General features: G+C 51.5%; 1 protein-coding gene across 3 annotated transcripts in view; it reads right to left on the reverse strand.

Moving 5' to 3' along the window:
• The window catches only part of UBE2O (ubiquitin conjugating enzyme E2 O), a 47,889-nt gene that overhangs the window by 14,408 nt on the left and 9,652 nt on the right, over positions 1 to 23,829 (reverse strand). Inside the window, exon 1 of one of the 3 annotated variants that reach the window (XM_019745486.3) lies at positions 10,566 to 10,676. The exons of the other annotated variants lie outside the window; for them this stretch is intronic. Within the exon in view, the coding sequence (XP_019601045.1) occupies positions 10,566 to 10,619 (54 nt within the window). The 5' untranslated portion in view covers positions 10,620 to 10,676. Of the gene's footprint in view, positions 1 to 10,565; positions 10,677 to 23,829 lie in introns of those variants that run through there. 3 annotated transcript variants of the gene reach the window in all.

The raw sequence follows: 23,829 nt of genomic DNA on the forward strand, positions 1-23,829 counted from the left end.
ACCTCCTGGGAAGGAGAACTGAGACACTGAAAAAGACACTGGCTCAAGGCCACTGAAATTTGGCAAGGATGACTAAAACCAACTCTGCTATCAGCAGAACGTGACTTACAAAAAAGTAACGGGGAAGCAATGGACCCTGCCATCAACAAACAGTGGAGATTTTCCTACAGGGAACATAAAAGCCCACGACCCAGATGCGAACAAGCCCAGGTGTTCAATCTGGGCGTCCTTGAGCCAGACCGTACGTGCCAGCTCCAAAACAGGCAAATTGCTCACATCCACATGTATAAAACGGGTGACAGCAGCCATCTCAGAGTGGTTGAGGGGATTAATTAGGCAATGAAAACACAGATGGTTGCAGGGCGCCTGGCACATGTGCTCAGCAGACCCTGGCTGTGATCACGCCACCCGAGTCCACTGGCCCCCCCTCAGGGCGTAGGCTGAAGACGCTGAGTCCAGGTTCGTCTTACCTCTCTGCTCAAAGGTCCCAGGAGGCTGTGAGGGACCACGTGTCGTTCTGCTAAGGGTGTGCTGGGATGGCAGCACCACTTTCCCAACTCAAAGAACGCCCTATCCTGTAACCTTCTGTGCCCAAATCTCTGGTCTGGGACATGGCATGTTCAGTGCTGTCCCACCCTATTTCAAATCTCTGCTCTCATTTTAGACTTCAAAAAACCACAATTGCAGGTCTTTCCAAGTTGCCATAGAAACCAGAAGCAGCAGGCCCAGGAAACGCAATGGGAGAGACACTGCACTGTGTGGGGTGGGAGGGGATGTCATCGGTGAGCTGTGACAGCCGGCACAGGCTGTCTTGCCAGCTCAGGGATCCCTGAGAAGAGACCCAAGTTGAGTCTGCATATTGTGTCCCCATCTTGGCGTGTGTTGGTCCCTGAGAGCTTCCATGAAAGGGACACAGAGTGGCACAGGCACAGACCCTAAATCAGAGTAGTCTTCGGTGGGACACTGTCCAGTCTCACTCACGCTGGCCATGGGACACTACTCCTGAGGGTGGAGGGGAAACAGAGGCTCTGCTCTGAGGCTGAAGCAGGAACAACAGCCAGTGAAGGCTGGCGCCACCGCAAGGCCGGCGGTTTCCTCCGCCTTCCTTTGTGGAACCTCCGCCTTGGCTGCAGTGTTTCCAGGAGAGAGGGAGTGTGGTGAGCAAACGCTGTCCTCTGGATGTGGGGCTCCTGACCTGTGCTTGGCCTTCTGCCAGAGTGTGGCTCCAGGATGATGCTCAGTCTCCAGGCTCTTCTAGTCTCCCAGGACAAGGAGTGACATTTGTAAAGCCCTGGCACTGCTGGCAGCAGAGAGGGAGTGGCAGGGAGAACGAAGTGGTGTGGTGGCCACTCTTCTGGCTATATTCCCTTCCCCTGGGAATTCCAGACGATGAGAAAAGGGTGTCTGGACGGGCTCAGCATGACTCACCAGGCTCTCCATTCTTTCACAACTTTCCCTCCCATGCCCGCTGTCCCACCCATCCCGGGCACTGCCGCTCTCCAAATACGAGTGCTCGCCCACCTGTGCGCCTCTCACTGCACAGTCCTTCCAATCGTCCTCCTTTCCTCTCACACTCTCACCATGTGCTACCTGCATCATGCAGGCTTTCAGTGTCCCCATTCTGGAAGGGAGCTCTGTGCTCCTGGGGCCTCCTCGTAACACACAACTGGGGTTTACACATTCAAGGCAGTTTTCTAGGCACCTTCTGTTTTGATCTGTGAAATCCTTCACAACTCCACGAAGCAAGTGTACTATTATGGTCATTTCCAGTTTACAGACAAGTAAACTGAGACCGAGAGAAAATAAGTAACTTGTTCGTGGTCCGACAGCTCCTGAGTGGTGGAGCCGGGACTTGAGCTCAGGCAGTCTAGCTCGAGACCATCCTGCCCTAGAGCTGTGGAGATAAGAACGGAGTAAAAAATATTTCTGGCAGGTCCACACATTCTAAAAGACTGATTATTCTCCGGGTTCTTAAAGCAACAAATGCCCTGTTCACTTCTAGGGCCTGTGGAAGGCTGTGGCCGCTGCTGCGATGTCACCACGGCGCTGGGCGCCTGCTGCCGAGGACTCAGGTGGGAGAAGCCAGGCAGTTTGCCCTCCTCTCCTCATCTCACCCATCCAAGATCACGCCCGGGCACAGACCACAAGCACCAGACACCCTAGAGGCTAACACTAGAGGGCGCTGTGACTGCACTATGGAAACGCCAGCTTCTAGAGGAAACTAAGCCGTGAAACTACCATGTGTTGTTAGGCGAACCCTGAATGTCATTTAAAAAAACTGTTACCAGGGTCCAATCTGAGGTGGGGATGGACAGAATTCAACTGTCATTATAAGTCTTAAAATTCTGAAGAACCTCTGAGGTGGTGAACTATTAACATCTAACATTTCTTGAGGGAGAACTACAGCTTATCAAAAGTTTCTGAACAGCAATTAAAAAAAAAAAAGGAGAAAAAGACAAGAAGGCTACCGCACCAAAATGTTGAAGTGTCTTGGATGAGGAGGTGTTAGAAATGAACGTGCGTTCCTTTGGACGCCGCTGTGACATGTCTGCGGGACGCATGTGCCTGGTGGGACCCGAGACCGAACCCTTGGCTCCCACGTCCTCCTCCAGAACAGGAGGGTCAGACAACACACCTGCCCTCCATGGAGAGGGCTTCCGGCACCTGCCTCCCGGAGGGGTTCACTCATCTGGGCAGTGATGACAGTACCGTCCATGGGCCAGCCACTGAGGAGACAAGACCCTTCTCTCTCAAAGCACGCCTTCTAGCGCGCGGGGGGGGGGGGGGCGCGCATGTGACTTATTTTAAGTGGGTGGTCAGGAAAGTCCACTCCAAAGTGACATCTGCTCTGAGACCAGAGTGCAACAAGGGAGGGAGCTTTCCAAGCAGAGAAGAGCTGCCATGAAGCCCCTGGGAGGAGTGTTCCACGACCAGCAGAGGCCCGGAGGACCACGCTGAGCAAGCTCCCAAGGAGAGCAGGAGGAGGTGAGGCCGGGGCTTCAGGCCCCAAGACAATCAGGGAGCCCTGGAGGGTCTGTCCTGGGCAAGGCGGATGCCCCCACCCCTGCAGGGATCTGAGCAGAGGGCCTGCATGGCGGTCACGTGAAAAGGACCATCTGGCTGTGGGGCAGAGCACATGCTATGAGGGGGGAAGGAGACCACAGTTAGCCCAGTGGTTCTCAAAAGGGGACAACTTTGCCCCCAGAGGACATCTGGAACATCCGGAGACATTTTGGGTTGTGACCACTGGGGCAAGGGGCTTCTGGTATGTATGTAGTAGGTAGAGCCCAGGGTTACTGCTAAACATCTGACATCACAGACACACACAGCTCTGTCCCCCCCAACGCCCCCCCCCACAGGGTCAGGCTGAGAAGCCCCGAGGCTGTTTCCAGGAGGGTGGTGCTAAGGGTGAAAGGATCACCACCCCCCCATCACCACCCCCCCACCACAGATTCTGAAGACAGAGCTCATGAGGTGCTTCCAGGCACAAAGCAATACAGTGACAAAGGGAGGACAGTCACCATGGCAGGGAGGCGGGCACCTCCCTCCCATCCCCACTGGAGGTCCAAGGAGCTGAGCCCTGGCTGGGGGGACCAGTCTCCTCCCCTCGCCCTGACCCCCAGAGGCCCACGCTGCTCCCGTGAGCAGTCCCGAGGCCCACGCTGACACCCTAACAGGAACGGAGCTGGGCCGCCAACTGTCGGGTCTACACCCCCATTTACAACATTGCTCTTGAATGACCTGAGAGAACTCAAATTCACTGTATAAAAATGTTCCAAGGATACAAAAAGGCCAACTGAGGCCGATCAATGGCTTGAAAATAGAAGGGAGCTGCTATAAGAAGCTAACTTCCCAGTGGATTTGAACGTCACATCCATTAGGACTGGGTGGCCCTAAGGCTGGAGGCCAGCACGTGCCCTGGGGGAAAAAGGCAACTTCCTGCCTGGTCACCAGCATCCGGGGAGAGGGGAAGCTGCAGACAGTCCAGCAGAAGCCAAAGGAGGGGCCTTACGGATGTCTCAGCATTGTGTCAAGGCTGCCAGCCCTGAACCCACCACGGTCAGCTCCTGTCAAACTCCGGGGAGGCCAAAACACAGAGAAGACGGGGGTGCTCTCCTCCTTCAGGCCCACAGGAGGAAACCAACCCAGACTTTTCCGGGGGTGCTGAGGTCATCAGACCTTCACCGACAGCTGGGCGTAGCTTCCAACAAAAGGCCCAGCACTGCGCACCCACTGGGTCTTAATAAACAGTCTGAGACCGCAAGCCCCACACCGTGCCCCTCGCGAGGGAGTAGAAAACGGGACAGCTTGCAGGGCCCCCAGTTTGGGTCTGCAGGAGCCTCGGGGCCCTCAGCGAGGAAACCCTCTTTCTTTGGAAAAGAAAAACAAGTCACCCTTGCTGCTTTGCCTGGTGAGAGGAGAGGGGAAGGTGGCAGGGCCCAGCGGGCACAGGAAGGAGTTAGGCTGTTCACCTAGGCCAGGACTCAAAGAACAGATTCCTGAAAGGCATATGAGGTCGGACCAGCACTGGAAACTTCTAAAGGCTCGCTACTTCCCAAGGGATAAAAACAATCTGAGAAACACCATCCCTTCTGCCCCCACACAGCCTGAGCTGAGCCTGAGTCCTGGCGAACAGAAAAGGGGCGAAACAGGACAGTGGTCAGTGGGGCTGCCAATCGTGTTGGGTGCCCCAGGGTCTCCTAACCAGTCCCTCACCCCCTCTGCTGAGGTTACAGACACTGCAGAAGACCCTTGTAGTTCTGCTGTTGTCCCTGAGCCGGAAGGGCCCAGCAATGCCACCTGTGGGCCCCCTGGGCTGCGAGCAGCCTATGTCCCTGCAGTGGGGCCACCCAGCTGTACTACCATACAAACTGGGTACTACCATACAAGCTGGAGAGCGAGAGTGAGAGTGAGAGAGAGAGAGAGAGAGAGAGAGAGAGAGAGAGAGCGCACGTGACAGACACACACACACACACACACACACACACACACACACACACGCGCGCGCGCGCGCGCGCGCGGCTTCACTGCCTGAGAAGCCCAGCTCAGGTTTTGGAGGGTTAGAATAGAGGAAACCACTCAATAGCAACTTTGCTCAAACCTACAAATGAGGTCAATGAAATTTTTTTAGGGTTTCAGATTCAAGGCTAGAAAAGAATACAAATGTAAAATAAGGAATGTACATTGTCTTCAAAGAATTTCCAAGGATCTGGCATAGAGATGGCCGGGGAGGAGAACGGGCAGGTCCAGGACATTAACCCCTTCTTCTCTCCAAGGCAAATGCAACCTGGGGGCCAAGGAAGCAACTTAGGCCAGATCAGAGAAGTTATCCTGCGGTGTGGAATTCTGGAAAAGCTCTGGAAACCCTAGAATGGAATGCTCCGGAGGGCAGTGTTTTTCACACTATGTTTTTCACATATTTGGGGAGGGAGGGGGGTCATCGGAGGGCATCGCAGGCAGTAAGGCTAGGCACTGTTTTGAGAAAACTTTTCCACTGACATACATAATGTATATGCGTCCTGGGTCACAATGTAAAATGTATATTCTACAGTGGGTCACTTTCGAGAAGTCGCTGAGCCCCACCCCGCCGGTATCTACCAGGTGCCTGTTGGGCTGGTTCTCTCTGCTAGGGTTTAGCCAGTTACCTCAAGGGAAGAGACGTCTCTTCTCATCAGAGGTTGATCTAGAGCCAAAACGCATGCAAGCAAACAACCAAACAAACTCCAACCAGGATCTATGTGTTTACACAAACACTGTGGGGTGGAGAAGTTTTAACTCCTTCTGATATTACTTAAAATGTCCATAAATCAGCTTTCAAAACAGTACAACTGGGAGTGGCAGGAAATGGCACTGACTGTGGGTTGGAGCTGGGCTCCTCTTCTAGAGTCTTTCTAAGCCCGAGTTGCCAGTTCTGACTGGATCTGGGGAGATGACTGGTCAGTGGGTCTTGAGCACGTCAGTGTAAGGACTTTCTCAAAGCAGTTGACCATCACGTGGCTGTGCCCCCAGTAACCCGGCAATCAGCAAGCTGACCACCTTTTCTACCAGCAAAACACAAATGCTGGTGCCCCTAACTAACAAATTCTGTCCATCAAGTGCTGCAGAAACCCTTTAACTGAAGCTCCGCTAAAACCAAGTAGTGAGGCCAATCAATTCAGTTGTTTGTGAGTGTTTTCTATAAATTCAGAATGAGACAAAAATATAAATATGCAGGAATGTGCCTAGGCTTTAAAGAACTCACATTTAGATGAGGCACACATAATAAAATACCTGAAAACATTTATACACAAGTATACACACTGCTGAGCTGGGTAGAGGGACAAACATTCCTGCTCCTGGACGGCAGGTGGGGGAAGGCAGGAAGGGCTGGGCTGCAGAGGAACTGTCCACCAGCAGTGCAGGCAAGGGGCGGCCTCGGGCCACCCCCAACTCCTCTGTTTCAGATGCGAATTGGCCAGGCCTCTGTGCGCTCAACCCCCAGAGGCTGCCCAGGGGCCAACCCAGGTCCCACCCCGGGGAACCCCTGTCTGATCACACAATGCGGACAAAAAACAAACAAAAGGCCTGCAATCGGGGCCAGGAGATGCAGCATGACTGCACCACTGCTTGGAAGCTGCAGCGGCAGCTTGCCAGCTTGCTGAAATGGCCTGGAGGCACAGCCTGCCCAAGGGGACAGAGAAAGGGGATGAATCCAACCGCCTGCTAAGTGAGGGGAAGGACTGGGGAGCTGCACCCGGGTCTCTGCAGCTCTGCGGTGTTGGGGACGCAGCGTCCTGGTGCGGCCCAGGGCAAGAGCCAGCCGGCCTGGAGCCAGGAGCCCAGCACTGCTCCCTAGTCTTGATCCCGAGCGTGTCAACATGGCTTAAAAAGGACAGAACAGCCCAGGACTCCTGGGTTTGAAGGCAGGGGACAAACAGGAAGCTTTAGGAGGAGAAGGCCTCCTTCCTGAAAGGTAGAACGTAAACATGACTTCACGGTTGTTCTAGGGGCTGGGAAGCAGTCCTGGGGCTGCCAGGCAGCCAGGAGAGCACGGAGGGAGCAGCTCACCGTCCAGGAGTCCAGGCGTCCAGGCGGGGAGAGCTCCTGGCCTCACAACTGCCTTCCAGACCCCGCCCCATGTCTGATGTCAGCTTAGAGCACAGCATGAGGCCCAGGTGGTGGTCACAGGGGCAGACCTTTACTGAGCTCGCCCTGTGCGGGAAGAGCTCCACCTGCTCTGCCTCTCCCAACCCTCCTGACCCCACGTGGGAGGTCCTACTGAGGTTGCTGTCACTCTAAGAGGCCTGGAGAAGAGGCCCACGGCCACCAGGCTCCAGGACTCCAAGCCCTGGTTTAGCTAGCCTGTCCTTCCTCCTTTGGGGGTGTGGCCCTTTGGCATGGCTCTGGCTACCCCTGGAACAATTAGAGCCGTGCTGACCCTCAAAGTGTGGGCTCCAACTGGCAGCCCGGCCTTTTGCCGGAGTGCACTGGCGATGCAGCCTCTCAGCCCCTGCCCCAATCCTGCTGCCCGGGACGCCACACGCTAACAAGATCGCAGGTGACCTGTGTGCAATGCACATCACCTTGTCCTCATGTAACGGTGGCGGCATCAAAAGGGAGCGAAGGCCCGGCCCCAGACGCACCGGCCATCGCAGTCCCCACGATGGTACTCTGCAAACAGGCATTCTGAAAACGTCCCCAAAGCAACTGTGATTCATATCCCCCTAGTCTGACTGGCACTTTAAAGACAGCAAGGGAGGAGGAGAAATCGCCAAAAGGGCCTTATCTGAGTCCAGCGGGGCAGGCCCGGCCCACTCCCTATTGTGACAGCACGTGGCAGAAACACAACCTCCTGGAACTCCTACCAGCCTCCACTTGTTTCTCAAACACCCACGGTTACTATTTCCAGGCAGAGGAGATGGATACCCATCCTGGGCTACTGGGCGTCACTAGGGTACCCACTGGCCTGGCGACTCCTGGGGCTGATGTCACCTCTTTGTTTGATTACTAAGCCTGAAAACCTCAACTGCCCACTCCTCCACCACTATTTCTCCCTAGGCGCACGCACAGTAGCTCAGCTCAGGAGACAGCTCTGAGCCGGGACTAAAATACTGTACAAACAAAAAAGCAGAATCACTGAGACGGGGAGGAAGGATCCCTCCACGCCGACAGGTGCAGTGGCCACGCCTAGCAGCTGCGTGCGCTGCGGAAGAGCCATCGCCCCCTGGGTGGCAATCACCACCTGGGATGGGCAGCCCGCGCTCCAGAGCCTGCGCCCTCCCGGCACACCTGCCCAGCACCTGGCCCTCCCGAGGGCCATGTGGGCAGTCTTGAGTGTGTGCCCCCAGGTTCCCCCCAAGCCAGCGGCCGAAAGGAAAAGGTGTCCCTGGTCTGCACAGCCTGAGAAAACCTGTGACAGGAGCATTGGGCCCAACAGCTTCTCTCCTGAGGAGCTTACAGCTCAGCCGGAGAAAACAAATACATGGAATAACATTTACAAAGACAGAAACAAGGTGCCACAATTTCTCCCAGGGTGCATCTTGATTTAGACGCCGTTCCTAAAAGTTTCATAAATTGAACAGATTTTAGCTAGACCAAGGGAGCTATGTCACGAAAACCCACAGGAAATCTTACAGTGTGCAAATAACCACCCTCTTGTTTATATGGTCAAAATCCCCCGTCCTTTAATGAGTACGGACACACCCACACACGAGGGTGAGGATACCCCAGGAGAGAATGAGAAAGTGTGTGCTGGAGGGGGGTGCTCTGAGCCGGGCCATAGGGGCTGTCACTAACCTATCGTGTTTCCCCGAAAATAAGACCAGGTCTTATATTAACTTTTGCTCTGAAAGACGCATTAGGGCTCATGTTCAGGGGATGTCATCCTGAAAAATCACGCTTGGGCTTATTTTCCAGTCAGGTCTTATGTTCGGGGAAACACGGTATCTTGAGTGAGGAGGAAACAGCACTGCTTGGGCCCCAGCAGGTCCAGCAGGCAGGTGATCTCAGGGCTGAGAGGGGAGGGAGGGAGGGAGAGCAGAGGCAGAGAAAGGAGCGTGTGAGTAACTCACAGGCCTCACCCACAGCCTCCTCGAGGACGCTCTTCTCCCTATTCAGATGGGCAACCACGTCCACAGAGCTGGGAAGTACCGGAGTGAGCTGCTCCCCAGCCCGCTCCCCGCACCACACTGTCCCACGCGGTGTCAGGGAAAGCGGGAATCAGAGCACAGACACCAGCCCACGAGCCCCAGGACTGTGCCCTTCAGATGATGTCTTCTGTACAGTCAAGCAGGAAATGTCCTGCCCTCCTCAGGGCGCCTCTGGGCCCACACGGAAGGACTTCTCAGCCAGAACTCAGGCGATCAGACCCGAAGGAGGACACATGTCCTGAGAGAGAGCAACATTTCTTCGCACCACAGGACACCACTTCTAGACGCCGTGCCTTGGTGTCAGCAACTGCAAGGTGGGGTTTCGGCCGACCACACACTACTGGTCTTTGAAGGGCAACTGGTGGGACTGGCCCCACAGAAAGGGGAGGAAGTCTGGATATTTAACTTGGAGCACTGAAATAACCAAAGATTATGAAGATAAACGGAGGCAGCCTCGACAGCCCCTTGTGGGGAGGACTAGGTCTTAAGAGAGCTATTTATCGGAAGCCTTGGATCTCTTTTAAAATACAGATTCCTGATTTTTTTTTAACCCCAAACTTACTGAATAAATCTTTAGACAAAGCCAGATGTCTATTTCTTAACGTTCCCTGGGCAAGTCCAATAATCAGCCTTGTTAAAACTGTTCTAATTCAACCAGTAAGTTTCCCTTTCTTCTAGAACAAAATTGAACCCCAACTACTTAGGGACATTTGTTTTCAATTAAAAAAAATTTTAAAGATATAAACCTGGGATCAAGATGCAAAAAGCAAGGTGGATTGAAATAATTAACAAAGCGAGACCTGACTGATGCCACGCCAGTATTCCCGGGCACACCCCTCCTGAGGTTCCGCCCCTAAATCCATGCACAGGCACCGGGTCCCCAAAATCATGTGGCCCCGACTCTGACCCGCCCCTGCTTGGGTGGTGAAGGCCCTGGGCTAGGGCAGCTCCCAGAGAGGCACCAAGAACAAAGCCCTAGGCTCTGAGGCAGCTTTTAACAGCCCAATGACCAAGAGACACGGGACCTGACCCAGGCCGGCTGCTGCCAAAGCGGCCAAGCAGATTCTGCCAGCATGCATCCTCGGACACCTGGGGGACAGTGCTGCCACCTGAAAGACTTCCAGGCAGGGAGGCAGCTCCTGGGTCCACACTGTGGCCACGAGAACCTGATTTTTAGAGCTGGGCTACAGGATGGGAAGGAGCAAGTGCATAAAATCTGGCTCTCCCGGGATCTAAGAACCCCGCGAATGAGACAGACCCTCCCACTGGCAGGAGGACGTGTCACTGCCTGGTCCAGATCCTCCGAGATGGCCATCAGGATCTCAGCTTATAGATGCTCCCGCTCCCTTTCTTGACTTTCCCCACTGAGAACCCCAGAAAAATGACACAACCTTCAAAATGACGTCATCTTCGGTCAGCAAAGAACTGAGGCCTCACCCTTTCCGGCAGCGGCGTGTGATATCCAGCCTCACCTCCACCCAGCGCACCCATGGTGCCTCTGTCCAGCTCCCAAACGCTGAGGACCAGCTAGCTGCTAATCAATAGCCACTCTCTGCAAAACGCATCCTACCTTCCGAAGCAGACGCAGCCAGAAAGGGACTCACTCAGCACTGCTATTTTTAAAAATGCAAATATGGTAGGAAAAGGCAGTAAAAACGACACACCAGAGCCCTGATCCAAGGCTGCCTCTGACGCTCCTCGGGGGCCAGGTTCTCACTGAATTAGGGGTGCAGTGGGGGCACAGGGTGGCTGGTCTTCCTGTGCAGTTTTTTCTTGTGAGCTCAGAGCGGAGAAGACCCCCTCCACCCTCCCACAGGCAGGCGAGGGGAATCCACCTGGGTGTGTCACCATCCTCCCCGGAATGGCTACACCAGAACAATGTTGGTTCTCCACTTCCTTCAATTCCCAAACTACCGTTTTCCAAGACAAACTGGGGTGGATGCTGCAAACATTTCTTTTCCCCAGGGAAGCAGGAGCTTGGTGAAGGCAGGAGAAGCCGAGGAGGAGGAGGAGGAGGAGGAGGAACAAGCCCCCTGGGACTGACAGCAAGTGGGGGTCTTGCATCATCTGGTGGTGGTCCTGACAGCTTCCCACACCGGCCTGATCTGCAACCTCAACGTCACCGACACACGGAGCCCACGGGCAGGCTGACCCCGCTGGGCATCAGCAGACGTGGCCTCAACGCTCCAAAGTGCCAGCGTTCAAAAGTGACACCTTCTTCTCCTCAGCACCCCCACGTCACTAAAATTAGGTCAGGACAGGATCAGGTAGCCGGCCCTCGAAGCAAAGATTTCTGATAAAATGAAATACTGCATTCAGCAGCCCATTTCTGGGCGGAGTTCGTGGTAACTGGCACGGCTGGGAAGATGGAAAGGACTCACCACCACCCGTGGAAAGAGGTGAGGAGGAAATACCTACTGGTACTGGAGGCTTATCTCCCGTGGGCCCCTGGTCCTCTAACGGAAAGTGGGAGCTGTCACAGCACCCAGAAGTTCCCCACAGCTGAACCGAACTGTAACAAAACACTGCAAAATGAAGTCACAATCTGCCGTCGTTTATGGAGGACACAAGTCACCACCCTTACCAGAGACTGAGACACCAGCGTCCTCCTCACCTCAGCCACGAGGGCATAGAATGTGATTGGAGCGACTGTTTTCTCCCAAGATGGCAGTAATGAGCACCAATGAGCTGCAGTCATACGTTACAAGAGACGCAGTGGGGTTTCAGGACCCCTGGTTGAGAAGGGCTGGACACTTTCTGGGGTACGCTTCCCCTTGTACGGGATAAACATCTCGGCTTCCCCTCTCGCCTAACTGGGCTATGGCTCTTATCCCCGGGTCCTGGGAGCTGGCCAACAGGGCGCTGGACCGAGGCTGAAGGACCAGAAGGCAGCTCCAGACTGTTGTCTCCAGGAGGCGGGGTCCAGGCGCGCTCAGGGACCCCCAGGCCGAAGGAGAGGAAGGTGGGGACAGATGAAGACATCGCAAGGGCTCTGCTCCCGTCCAAGCCACAGGAGGGTGAAGGCGGGCCTGAGGCAATGAGTTTGAGATCGTGTGGTAAGAAATCAAACCCGTCAGTTCTCTTGCCCTCCCTTGCTCCCCACCGCCTCCTCCATGCTTTCCCAGCTACGTCATGTCAGTAGTTTGGACTGTCCTGAAACAGATGAGCACAGAAGCTGTTAAATGAATTACACAGGGACAAGGTGGGACAGAGCCGAGCTCCAGCCCTGGCTCTGCTGCATCGGGAAGAGTCTGGACAGAGCCTGTCCTGTACAGAAGGCTGGGCTCCCCACAGTTTGCTTCCTTTGACATTTACGATAGCTGCACGCTTGACTGACTGTAGACCATCCATCCATTCACCCATGCACCAAGCAACAAACTAAATGCCAGCTAAGATGCCAGGCGCCGTGCTGATGCTGACGGAACATCGGCAAACAAGCGACGGAGCCCGTGCAGAGCCCAGGAAGGGTGGGGAGGACAGGTGGTCCAGGAAGCAGCTACACACTGACACACGCCAGGCTGGCTGGGGAAGGAGGCCCTGCCCCAGGGAACAGTCGCAGCTTCCTGTCTGCCCCCACCCCCACCCCCGCCCCACGGCTGCACTCAAGTCTGAGCAGATGTCACCGCCTCAGAAAAGCCATCTCTGCCCCCGATCCAGAATTACTTGCCCTCATTCTCTAGCCCCCTCCCCCATTTTATTTTTCTCCATGGTGCTCTCCATTCCCAGTATCTGTTACGTCTGTCACCCTATCAGAATGGGAACCCCAGGAAGGCAGGTGACTTTCATGAGACTGCTGAGTGATTCTAAATTTCTGTGAGAACTTAAAGTACGGGTGACTGGGCCAAAGGAAGCAACCAGGGTCAGGAACTACCGTCCAGAACGGGCTTCTCGACGGCAGGTCTGCGTACCACTGAAAAGCCTCAAGGAGACATACTTTATCCTTCAGGGTCACACCTGCACTGTCCAACAGGGAGGACACCAGCCGTGCGTGGCTACTGAGCACCTGAAATGCGACCGAGTCTGACCACAGATGTGCTATAGCACAGACCGGATTTCACAGACTTAGTCTGAAGATGTGAACTACCCCGCTATTGTTTTTTATATTCATCACATGTTGAAATGATATCTTGGATCTATATTGGCTTAAATAAAATTTATTAAAATTATTTTCACCTGTTCCTTTTTATGTTTTTAATGTGGCCACTAAAAAAAAAATCCTCAATTACCTATGTGGCTCATATTGCGTTTCTATTAAACAGTGTTGGTTTAAACTTGTAAATTAAAAACAAAAATCAAACAGCATCAAAATAGCAGCTCCCGTCTTACTGTCTCAATAGTGCTCCCTTGAAGCAACCACTTTCTAATTTCTTAGTAGTTTGAATTATTAGCCATATGTATAAACAATATGCTTACACCTCTAACTCCTAGTTTATTACATGTAGACGTTATCTATTGACTTCCTGTTTCTTACCCGTGTCCTGACCACCTCTTACCTTGAGCCCATCCTTCCACCAGTTCTATTGCAGTAACCGAAACAATATAAATGTGTTGTAATGGAGTAAATATAGCTCACAGCTGACCAAGTGGCCCGCTGTGAATACACACAACCTGTGCACACACTGAGAATCCTGGCAGATGCCTATCCATAACTTTTCCAGGCACGCTCAAATAATCCATCAGGTATCTCTGGGTTTTGTCTTTCTTGGAGCCCTCCTGTCGTGCGAGGCAGCTTGCAGGGGCCTCCTGTCCCGCTCCCCACATAAGAATGCAGGACATGGTGAGGCCAAAAAGGAACAGCCACAGAGCCATAGGTAGGGGAGTCATACCACTATAGTCTCACTGGAGGCTGGAGCCACATGACCTGCAACCTGCTGTCCGCTTCTCTGCCAACCGACCAACACCCCAACCAACACAGCCACAGCAGTTGTATCAGTGGCTAATTGGCTAACTGGTTACAGCTGACGGCCAACTAGCCACAGCTGATGGCCATCTACTACCCGAGCCAGCACCTTTCCACATGAGGCCAAGAGCCTGGAAACTGCTCTCTGGGACTCTGTCCCCACACCTCCCTCCTCCTGCACAATCCCACCTGGCCTCCCCAACATGGACTGGCCTTTGCAGCCTTCCTGTGTGGAATCTCTGGCTTCCTAAGTTCCAGAAAACTCCCTTGTTTTAAAGCACACCTCCCACGAGCTTCTGGAAAAAGGGTCCACGGGAGGCACATTTTTTACAGTCCCTGCATGCCTGAAAAGAATCACTTACTGGATAATTTGGCTGGATATGGAATTCCCTGGAACGACGGCGGCTTTGCTCTGGTGGTCCCATCCTGGGGACCTGCCGTGACGGGCACGGTTATCCCGCTCACATTCCGTGCGGCCCATGTGCATCTACCTCTCTTGCCTTAAGGGCTTTCTACCTTCCCATACTTTGTCTTTGTTCTCTTTTTTCTAGAGTAATGACCTAGTTTTCATAAATCACAGCTTTTCTTTTCCCTCTATTGGTTTGAAAGCTTTCAATCCTAGTTCTATTCTTTTAGTGGTTACCCTTAAAATTTTAATACGTCTGCTTGACTCAGAAAGTCCAAAGCAAATCAATACCCCTCCCCCTCTTTCCCACCCCTTCACTGATCTTAGAATGTGTTCATTCAAACCATCTCCTCTCACTCCCACTTTGGGTATTTTCGTTTTTCTCTTCCAATTAGTAATGGCCACTGTTTCCTAAATTAATGCTTAGTTAGATATCCCCACACATTTCTGATGTCTTTGTACACCATTCTTTCTTGTCTCTCTCCTTTGTCCTGGGTTTAGTTCCCTTCTCCCTGACGTACAGTGAAGGTCCATTAGTGAATAAACTCCACTTTCTCTTATGTGAAAATGTCTTTATTTTGTTCTCACTATTGAAAAACTTAAGCTGGTTACTGAACACTAAGCCCACAACTGACTTTCCTTAGCACACGGAGGAGTCATTCCACTGTGTTCTGGCCTCCACTGCTCCTACCCCGACATCTGCTGGGTTTCACTGCTGTACCTTGGGAGTCATTGGTCTTTCTGTCCAGCTGCTTTTAAGATGCTGTTGTTCCCTTCGGGAGCTCCCAGCAGACACAGGTTGGGCCTTCTCATCCTATGCCCGTGCTCCTTGCTTCTCTTCCATCCCTTCATCTGTGCAGAATTCCACTTAACTTCTTCAGATCTATTTTCCGGTCCATAATTCTCTCTTGAGGTGTGTCTGTTTTGCAATTTAACATTTCCACTGGGTTTTAAATGCAATGATTAGAGCTTTCATTCTACAGATTTTGTTGGGTTCTTTTTAAAAATAGCCTTTTTTAAATGTATTGTCTTATTTTCCTTTGATTTCTATTCTTTTAGTCTTTCAATTTTTTATATGTTATACATTTATATTACATTTAATTTATATTATAATCTATTCTGTTATCTGAAGTTTTTAAATGCTAGAAATCCTCCTTTCTGTTGTGACATCTGACTCTTGCTTATAATTTCTGCATGTTCAGTAATTTCCTAGCAAGAGCCAATCACCTGTGGAGATGGGAAGATTCCACGTAGCCTGCACTGTGAAAGAGTCATTTTACAAATGCTTTGCTTGTTCTTCTGCAAAGAGATCTAGGGGCGTCACCAGGCTGGTGCTCGCTTGAGGAGGCCTGAACCTTGTGGGGATTACAAACACAGACTTCAGACTTGGATGTTTCCACTGCTCACAGGAGATCTCCCCCCACACCTCAGAGCCTGGGGCAATGAAAACCTCCCTTACCCTTTCTCTGGCCCCATAGGGGAGATTTTTCTCACATCCCTTTTACCAGGGAAGAGCCCTTTGAGGGGATCTGTACTTTAATTCTATACTTTATGTGTTCATTAAAATCCAAACTTCTACTACTGTTAGGGCCTGTTTTGGGGTCTAATAAACACCCCCTAGAACTGCTAGGACATCAGTAAGCCTACTCTGCTTTAAATTCCCTCTGTGATTCTGGTCTCTCGCTATCTCTTTTCTTTCCTATAAGATCAGCTATATATTTAAAATCTTTGTTATATTCTACATAGAACGCCATGTGATCGTTGTAGAAGTGGTTCTACTTTAGCTCAATCTACCACGTTCAATTGGAAATCTACTCCATTGCCTTCGGTCTTCTGATCGAGCTGACAAATCCCATGCGTACTTCATTCCCCATCTTCTGCATGTGACCTGTTCTCTCTTTAGAAGCTTTATGCCCCAGTGTTCTGGAATTATACGATGTGTCAGGACTCTTTCAATTCACCATCCTGTGATCATCTATTCTGATTTCAGAAACATTTCTGATTTCTTTCATATATTTGTCCCTCATGTTCCCTTTCTCTCTTTACAGATCTTCTAGATGTCAGGTATTTTTATGCTATTTTCTGGGGGTATTTGTCAACTCTTTTCCCCCCTAATCTCAGGTTAATTTCTTAAGAGTTCTTAACTCTTTCTTGTTCAGAATTTTAGAGCATCCTGTTTTATTTCATTGACAAAATATTGGCTCATTTCTCTGAGAACATTCACTCTGTGTGTTGAGGGTTTCTTCTGTTCACAGTATCAACTTTGTTTCCTCTGACAGGCCTTTCTTTTTGCTTGTTCTAGCCTCTACCCTTCGTTTATGTCGCGAGTTTCCTGAATATGTTTAACGATCCTTGACTGTCCATTCCGATTTAAAAGTGAATCAATAAGGTATCTTTGTGGCGACAGAACCCTGCTGTACCTTGACTGCTGCGGGGCTTATGTGAAAGCATCTGGGATAAAATGGCAGCGACTTGTATGCACAGGTTGTGTACCGATGTCAGTGCCCTGGTTGTGACACTGTCTGTGGCTATGGAAGATGTAACCATTGGGCGACCTGATGAAGGGCCCAGGGGACCTCTCTGTACCATTTCTGCAGCCTCCTGTGAATCTATAATCATTTCCAACTAAAAAGTAAACAGGTGATGGGCGCTTTGTGGACACCAGCAAGGCTATGGACAGGGAAGGCCCACAGAGGCTGGGGGAGGTCTAGCTTCTGCTTGGAGGGACTGCCACAGGCTGGCAGCGGCAGGTGTGTCTCTGACACTGTCCCTTTGTCCCAGAGGACTCCTGCGATCCACGCCTCATGCCCGTCGCAGCACTCTGGGAGCTGGCAGGGACCGGCGGGGACACCCCCTTTCAGTGTACAGACTTTCGCAAATCCCTCTCTCGGTTCAGTGTACGCTGCCCTGTGCTACTCCTGAGGTACCTCGATCCAGAGTCTTTCTGGTTCGGCTGCTCCAGAGCATAAACCTCTGCTCAGAGGGGATGAGGAGTATTTGCGGGTTTGCAGACGTGAAGCTGTGACTTGGCGAGTTTGATTTCTCCCTACAGACTCTGAACTAATCAGTCTTTAGGCCCGAACCTCACTCCCACTTTGAGTGACAGCAGGGGCCTCCTTTCCTGAGGCTTTCTTTCTACAGCACTGCTCCTTCGTCTCTCTCTGCAGGCAGCAACCTGCAGCCTCCTGGGCTCTGCTGTCTTCGCTCGTCTTCCCTCTTCAGTCTATTATTGTCTTCTCTCGCATTCTTTGTCCTTGTGGCTCCATACATTTAAAAAATATTTTTACTGTCATTTTAGCAGGGTTTCTGGAGGAAGTGGAGGTAAGTGAATGTGTTCAATCTACCATGTTTACCTAAAATATATGCCAACCAGATCTCTCTGACCTTAATTTTGCAAAGTACGTACATACAACCCTGGGACATAGCTGAAGATGGAGAGATGAGAATAAGGCAACAAGAAATCACACATTCAAAAATTAGCAATCCTTAGTTTCAACATTCACCTCTTAATTTAGAGACCAGTTCATCTTGGAAGGGCTCTTCCAGCACTGCTGTTCTAAGATTTGAAATGCTGGGAGGGAAAGAAAGCACAGCTCCATTAGCGACTCCCTCTATCATCTGAAAGGGCCACCTAGCTGCTCCTGCAAATGGCTTTTGGTTTCAAATGTCAGAGGAACTTGAAATGCTATAGATTGCTGCGACTCAACCGTGACAGTCAGACCTGATCCAGGACAAAGCTGGGCTCTGGTGGAAGAGACGGTCAGTGTCATTGGGCAGGCGTGGGTGGTCAATGCTTTACACACTTACAAAATTAAATTAGACTCTTAAATGTTAAACTAAAAACAATCACTGAGAAAGTCACAAAACATAAATAGCAGCACACGTGTCTCTCAGCTGACGGCCACCCTGCTGGAGGCTGGCAGGTCTGGGACGCAGCAGAGGCCGGGGACACTCAAGCTCAGGACCTCTGACCACGCACCTTCCTCACACACCTGTCGGCATCACTATGTCCTAAACCTGCCAAACAGCTACAGAAACAACTCAGTTACCCAAAAACATTCATGTCAATTAACAAGCCTGTCATCATCCTGCTGCGTAAGAAGTATTACAATCCATACTATGAGAGACAGCACAAGAAAAAAGCAGAGACTCTGCCTTGAAAAACGTAAATTGTAACTGGCATACTATGGTGCATGTAACCGGCAAATATTAGAAAGCTTGCCCCCCTGTCCGAGACCTATTTAGCATCCCCTTTCTTATTCTAGGGTAATTGTGGAGCCCCAGATACAGAAAAATTAGAACTTTGTTCCTGGAAAGATTAAGAACTTAAAGCCCTTTCAGTTTATAAGGGTCTCCAATCCCCTAGAGCATATTTAAATAGGAGAGGAGGTTAAACACAACACAAGGCGCCTGGCACGGACCCAATGACGTGGACAGGGCACCGACCACAGGAAGTGGTCCACCTGCCAGACTCCGAAGGACAGAGAGAAGATCCAAATGCAGGGTCTAACGCGCAAGCCAACAAATCACCAATTACAAAACAGGCAGAGGATTTATCTGAATGGACATTTCTCCAAAGAAGATACACAAACAGCTAATGAGCACACGAAAAGATGCTCAACGTCATTAATCATTAGGACAGGCCCATCACATCACGTGATTCCACGTCACACCCACTAGGATGGCTAGAATCTAACGACTGACAATAACAAATGTCGGTGAGGGTGTGGAGAAACTGGAACCCTTGTTCATTGCTGGTGGGAATGTACGATGGTGCAGCCGCTCCGCAAAACAGTTTGGCAGTTGCTCAAAAGGTTAAACATAGAGTTACCACATTACCCAGCAATTCCACTCGTGAATATGATACCCAGGGAACTGAAAACATGTTCACACAAAAACGTGTACATGACTGCTCATAGCAGCATTATTCAAAATAGCCAAAATGTGGACACAACCCTCGTGTCCATCAACTGATGAACAGATAAATAAAACATGGCATATCCTGGCCATAAAAAGGAAGTACTGATCCGTGATACAACATGAAGGAAATTGGAAAGCATGCTAAGTAAAAGAAGCCCGTCACAAAAGGCCGCAGATTATGTTTCTGTTTATATGAAAAGTTCAGAATACGTAAACCCGCAGAGACAGAAAGTGGTCACCAGGCGCTGAGGGGAGCGGGGAAATGCGGGGTGGCTGCTGATGGGTAGGGTTTTACTTTACAAGTCAAATACCAGCACCCGTCTCAGCTGTAACTAACTCACCAGGAAACTAGAACCAGCACTACCACCCTCCACTTCTCCCCTTAGAAAATAGGTGGGGTCCTTCTGCGGACTTTTCTTTAAGTCTCTGTCTACTCGTGGACTCCAGCAACCTTCATCTCAACCACCGAGCCTCTCGGGCCTTAGCTCCTCGACTCTAAATAAGGGGTCAAACCCAATCATCCCTTTCAGTGCCACCAGCATGGGCCTCCACACGCTCTAAAACCCAGTGGACGGCCAACAGCAATCATCTCGGGGGCTCAGCCAAAGACCCCTCAATAGCTGCAAAGTCCCCCCACGCTGATATCACCAGGACAAGCTCGAGGTGCGAGGGTCTGTGGGGGAGACGGAGAGGGGAGGATGGAAACTCCAACCTGTGGGAACACGCTCTTTGGGAATCACCATAAGGACACCACAGGCTGCGTCACCTGAGCAATGTCGCAGGGGAGCCCCGTGTATTGATTAGGATCACGCCTCACGCTGGGGAAGGAAACAGGCCCTTCGGCCACAGTCCGCATCTGGGCGGTGGAGGGTCCTGCTCGCGTTTAGCCTTTGCTTCTGCAGGGAGTCTCAGGGGGAGCCTGGCCTGAACCCTAACACCTCACGAGCAATTCTGACTCGGGCAAAACGCCAAGACAGGAGGTGAAAGGCACTGAGGGTGTTTCTGGGAGTGCTTTTTCACTTACGCTTTTCACAAGAACTGTCTCCCCCACCGGAGTCTTCTGACTCAAATATCTCCATGAGCCCCCACACCCATCAGTGGCACCCTCTGGCTACGGAGAAACCTGCCCTAACAGAGGGGTTGGAGCAGGCCCCGAGGAGCAATACATGCTGACACGCTATCCCCAACAGCAGAGCCGCTCTCTTCCTGAAGGGGCAGCAAACGGAATCCAATTCAACAGTCTGGCCTGAAGGGCAACCCTTCAGAGAGGAGAAGGGCAACCCTTCAGTGACATGCCAGGGACGACCGTGAGGGACAAGACGCAGTAAACCAGTCGCTCCCTGCCACAAAGCCAATAAAGAAGAAGGCAGAATCTGACCCAGATTTGCCTGAATCCAGAACAGAAAGCTACAACTTATGTTAAGGGCGGGGGGGGGGGGGGGGGTAAGGATATATACATACATGCTAGAATATGCGTAGAACAGAATAGATCTGGTCATAGCGGCTGTCTCTGGGGAACGGAAATAGTGGGAAGGAGACAAACATTTCACTATATACTCTTATAAACTGTTTGAATGTTGTGTTATCTGCATATATCACCTGTTTTAATATATAGACACACACAAAGAGATTAAGATTTAGGTTTGGGGCAGACGAGTTAGTCTTTCCCCCTAAACCTGAATGACATTTACTGTGCGAGCTTCCAAACATGCTGGGAAGTTGAAGCAGAGCTAACGGCAGCTACTGACCAGCGCGCTATGCGAGTGCTGCCTGAAGGTTATCCGTTCGGTCCCAACCAGAATCTAATTGCGGACACTGAGCCATCACAGGTCTACATGCCCACTTCCAGCTCTGCGTCTGAGACACCATCTGCCTCCCCTGCCTTACGCAACACCCCTGAGTTCAGCCCTCTGCTCGGGCATGTGCCCTGAGCTGAAGGCACAACCGGCCAGTCTGCCTGGGCCGCAGAGCTCAGGGGCACCCCCTGGCACAAGAAGGGCTTATGTCTTGGCAACAGCAGTCAGAAAAACACCCTGACACTCAGCTGACCTGAGTTCTAGTCCTCTAGAAGCTGCCAGGAGACTCCTGCATAAGTCACACCTTCCTGCAAAAATCTCACCATCATGCTGAGCGAAGAGGCATTCTGAGATGGAAGTGTAAATGGGTACCCTTTTTTGGGATGACAGTTGGTAAAATGAATTGAAAGTCTTAAAACTGTATTCTTACCCCTTGACCTAAGTCACTCCATTCAGGAATTCATGCTAAGAAACTTAAAAATCTAGACAATGACATAACAAAGTATGAAGTTTAAGATGTTAGTCACATTATTTAAAACTGAAAACCTGGAAACAATTTGACTAGTCAAAAGAGGAGACACAGTATTTCAAACCGGAAACTTGGAAACAATTCAACTGGTTAAAAGAGGAGACTGGTTAAACTGTTTATCTACACAGCACTAGCCAGTTGCAAGGGGCAGCTGTGTACCCAGTGAAGAGAGCCACGTCTCTGGCAGCAAAAACATCCGGGCTCTGCCCCTCACTAGCCGTGTGGCCTTGAGCGAGTTACAGGCCTTCTCTAGGTTTTAGGCTCTTCCTCTCTAAAACAGGGACACTGGCCACTGTCGGGAAAGTGTAAGATGCCATGTAAAGCATGCGTCTCTGCCTGGCACACAGCAAGAACCCACTGATCCTGGCTGGATAAAAGAAGCAATTTCAATCCTCTTCCTCTTGGACTGGTTGTATTATACTCCTAACTACCATAGTTTCATCCTAAAATGACATGAAATCCAATGAAACATCTTAGCAATGACCGCGTTGACACTGGTCCGTGGGCGATGGTCAGGGAGCAGGCCTTTCCAACACTGACACTGATCTGAAAGCACTGCCTGTTTATTGGGGGCACTTAACCAATTCCCCCTCCCTCCTGTGGCCCATCTTTTGAAAATTTCTGGCAGTTGTATACTTAAAACTTGGGGGAGGGGGGGTAAAAGCTGAACTTTAGAAGGACCTATGTATCAGTCCAGTTCAAAGTGTAGTCCCAACCAGGAGAAGCAGCATGGCAGACACGCAGACTGGGCCCACCCCAGTCCGCTTCGGAAGAATCCTTACGAACAAGCGCCCCAGGCGATTCCATGCACGTCAGCCTTTAAGGAGCGCTGACCCGGATTTCCTTCACCTGTGCTCGCCGCATCCCCCCACCATGGACACACAGGGGTGGCTCTGTCCATTTTTAATAGCTGGGGCCTGACTTCTTCATAGTAACATGCCTGGCTGGCATAAGCACTACCACCGCAGGCTGCACTCTCTGAGACTCCTCCAGAGCCCTGATGCAGGCAGAGCACAAAGCCCGAGCCATGTCCCTGGTTCATTTGCAGTTGGGTTGGCATTCTTCTTCCAACACCGGGGCCTCACACTGAAAACCTCAACTAAAACATCTAAGGTGAGGGCTGCATGCTGCTCACCCTTCAGGAAACTCACACGTGGGAACGTGGGTTTGCCACGTCCTGCCAGCTAGGTTACAAAAGCTGCTCCTCACGACAGCTGCTCCTCACGACAGCGCATTATTCCCATTCAATAAACTGAGGCTCAGAGATGGGGTGCTCCCACCAAGGTCTTGAAATTACTACAGGTGCTAGAACTCGGGCGGCTTCTGGATGTTAAACTGGTGCTTTGCCCAGATTTGCTCAGAGCCAATGCCAAGGACTTGGAGAAAGCTGGGAGGCAACAACCAGGGAGCCGTCACTGGCTTCACAGACGTGGCCTCTCAGCTCCCGTCCTGGGAGCCTGTGGCCGGGAGCGTGTGCCAATTTCTGCTGGGTTTTAACCCCATAGACAACTGCACCTTGACCCTGGTGACGCCAGCTCTAGCTAAGCTCTATCCTAGCCCACCGTGCCCCCACTCTGCCTGGGGGGCTTCATGAGGGACGATGCTAAAATAGTCCACTACCATCGGGTGTACCGTCCTTCATCTGCTCTCCCTCGGTGGGACGTCCCATGGCCCAGTCCTGGAGGGATTCTTCACAGTGTGCTCAAAAGAGCCCAGCTCCAGCAGTAAATTACATGGTCAACCCACCTGGGACCCACGGGGGGAGATGTCAGCTGGTAAGGGACCCACAGAGCTCCAGCACACACCACCAAACATCTGGGAGAAGGCTAAGAATAAGAATACTTTGTAAGGAAGTGGGAAGGCTCTGGTCATTCACTCAAATGCTTCCCACGAGTCTCCACGTGAGCCATTCAAACACAAGTTTTCAGAGTACTTTGTTTCTCAAGAAGCTTCCAATCCAGAGAGAGAGACCGAGAGTGTGGTCTAGGTGCCACGGGATGCCAAAGGCAGGGGATGGCACAAGCGAATTTGGAAAACAGCCACATTAGCTGGAGTCAACTGCAGAGGCAGGAGATTAAGTGTGAAACACAGGCAAGGAGCCTTAAATGACAAGCTAAGGCATGACAAGAGGCTGGGTGCTGACACAATCC

This window comes from Rhinolophus sinicus, chromosome 12, assembly GCF_057876585.1.
Source record: "Rhinolophus sinicus isolate RSI-liver-muscle chromosome 12, RSI-T2T, whole genome shotgun sequence".
Classification (NCBI taxonomy): domain Eukaryota; kingdom Metazoa; phylum Chordata; class Mammalia; order Chiroptera; family Rhinolophidae; genus Rhinolophus; species Rhinolophus sinicus.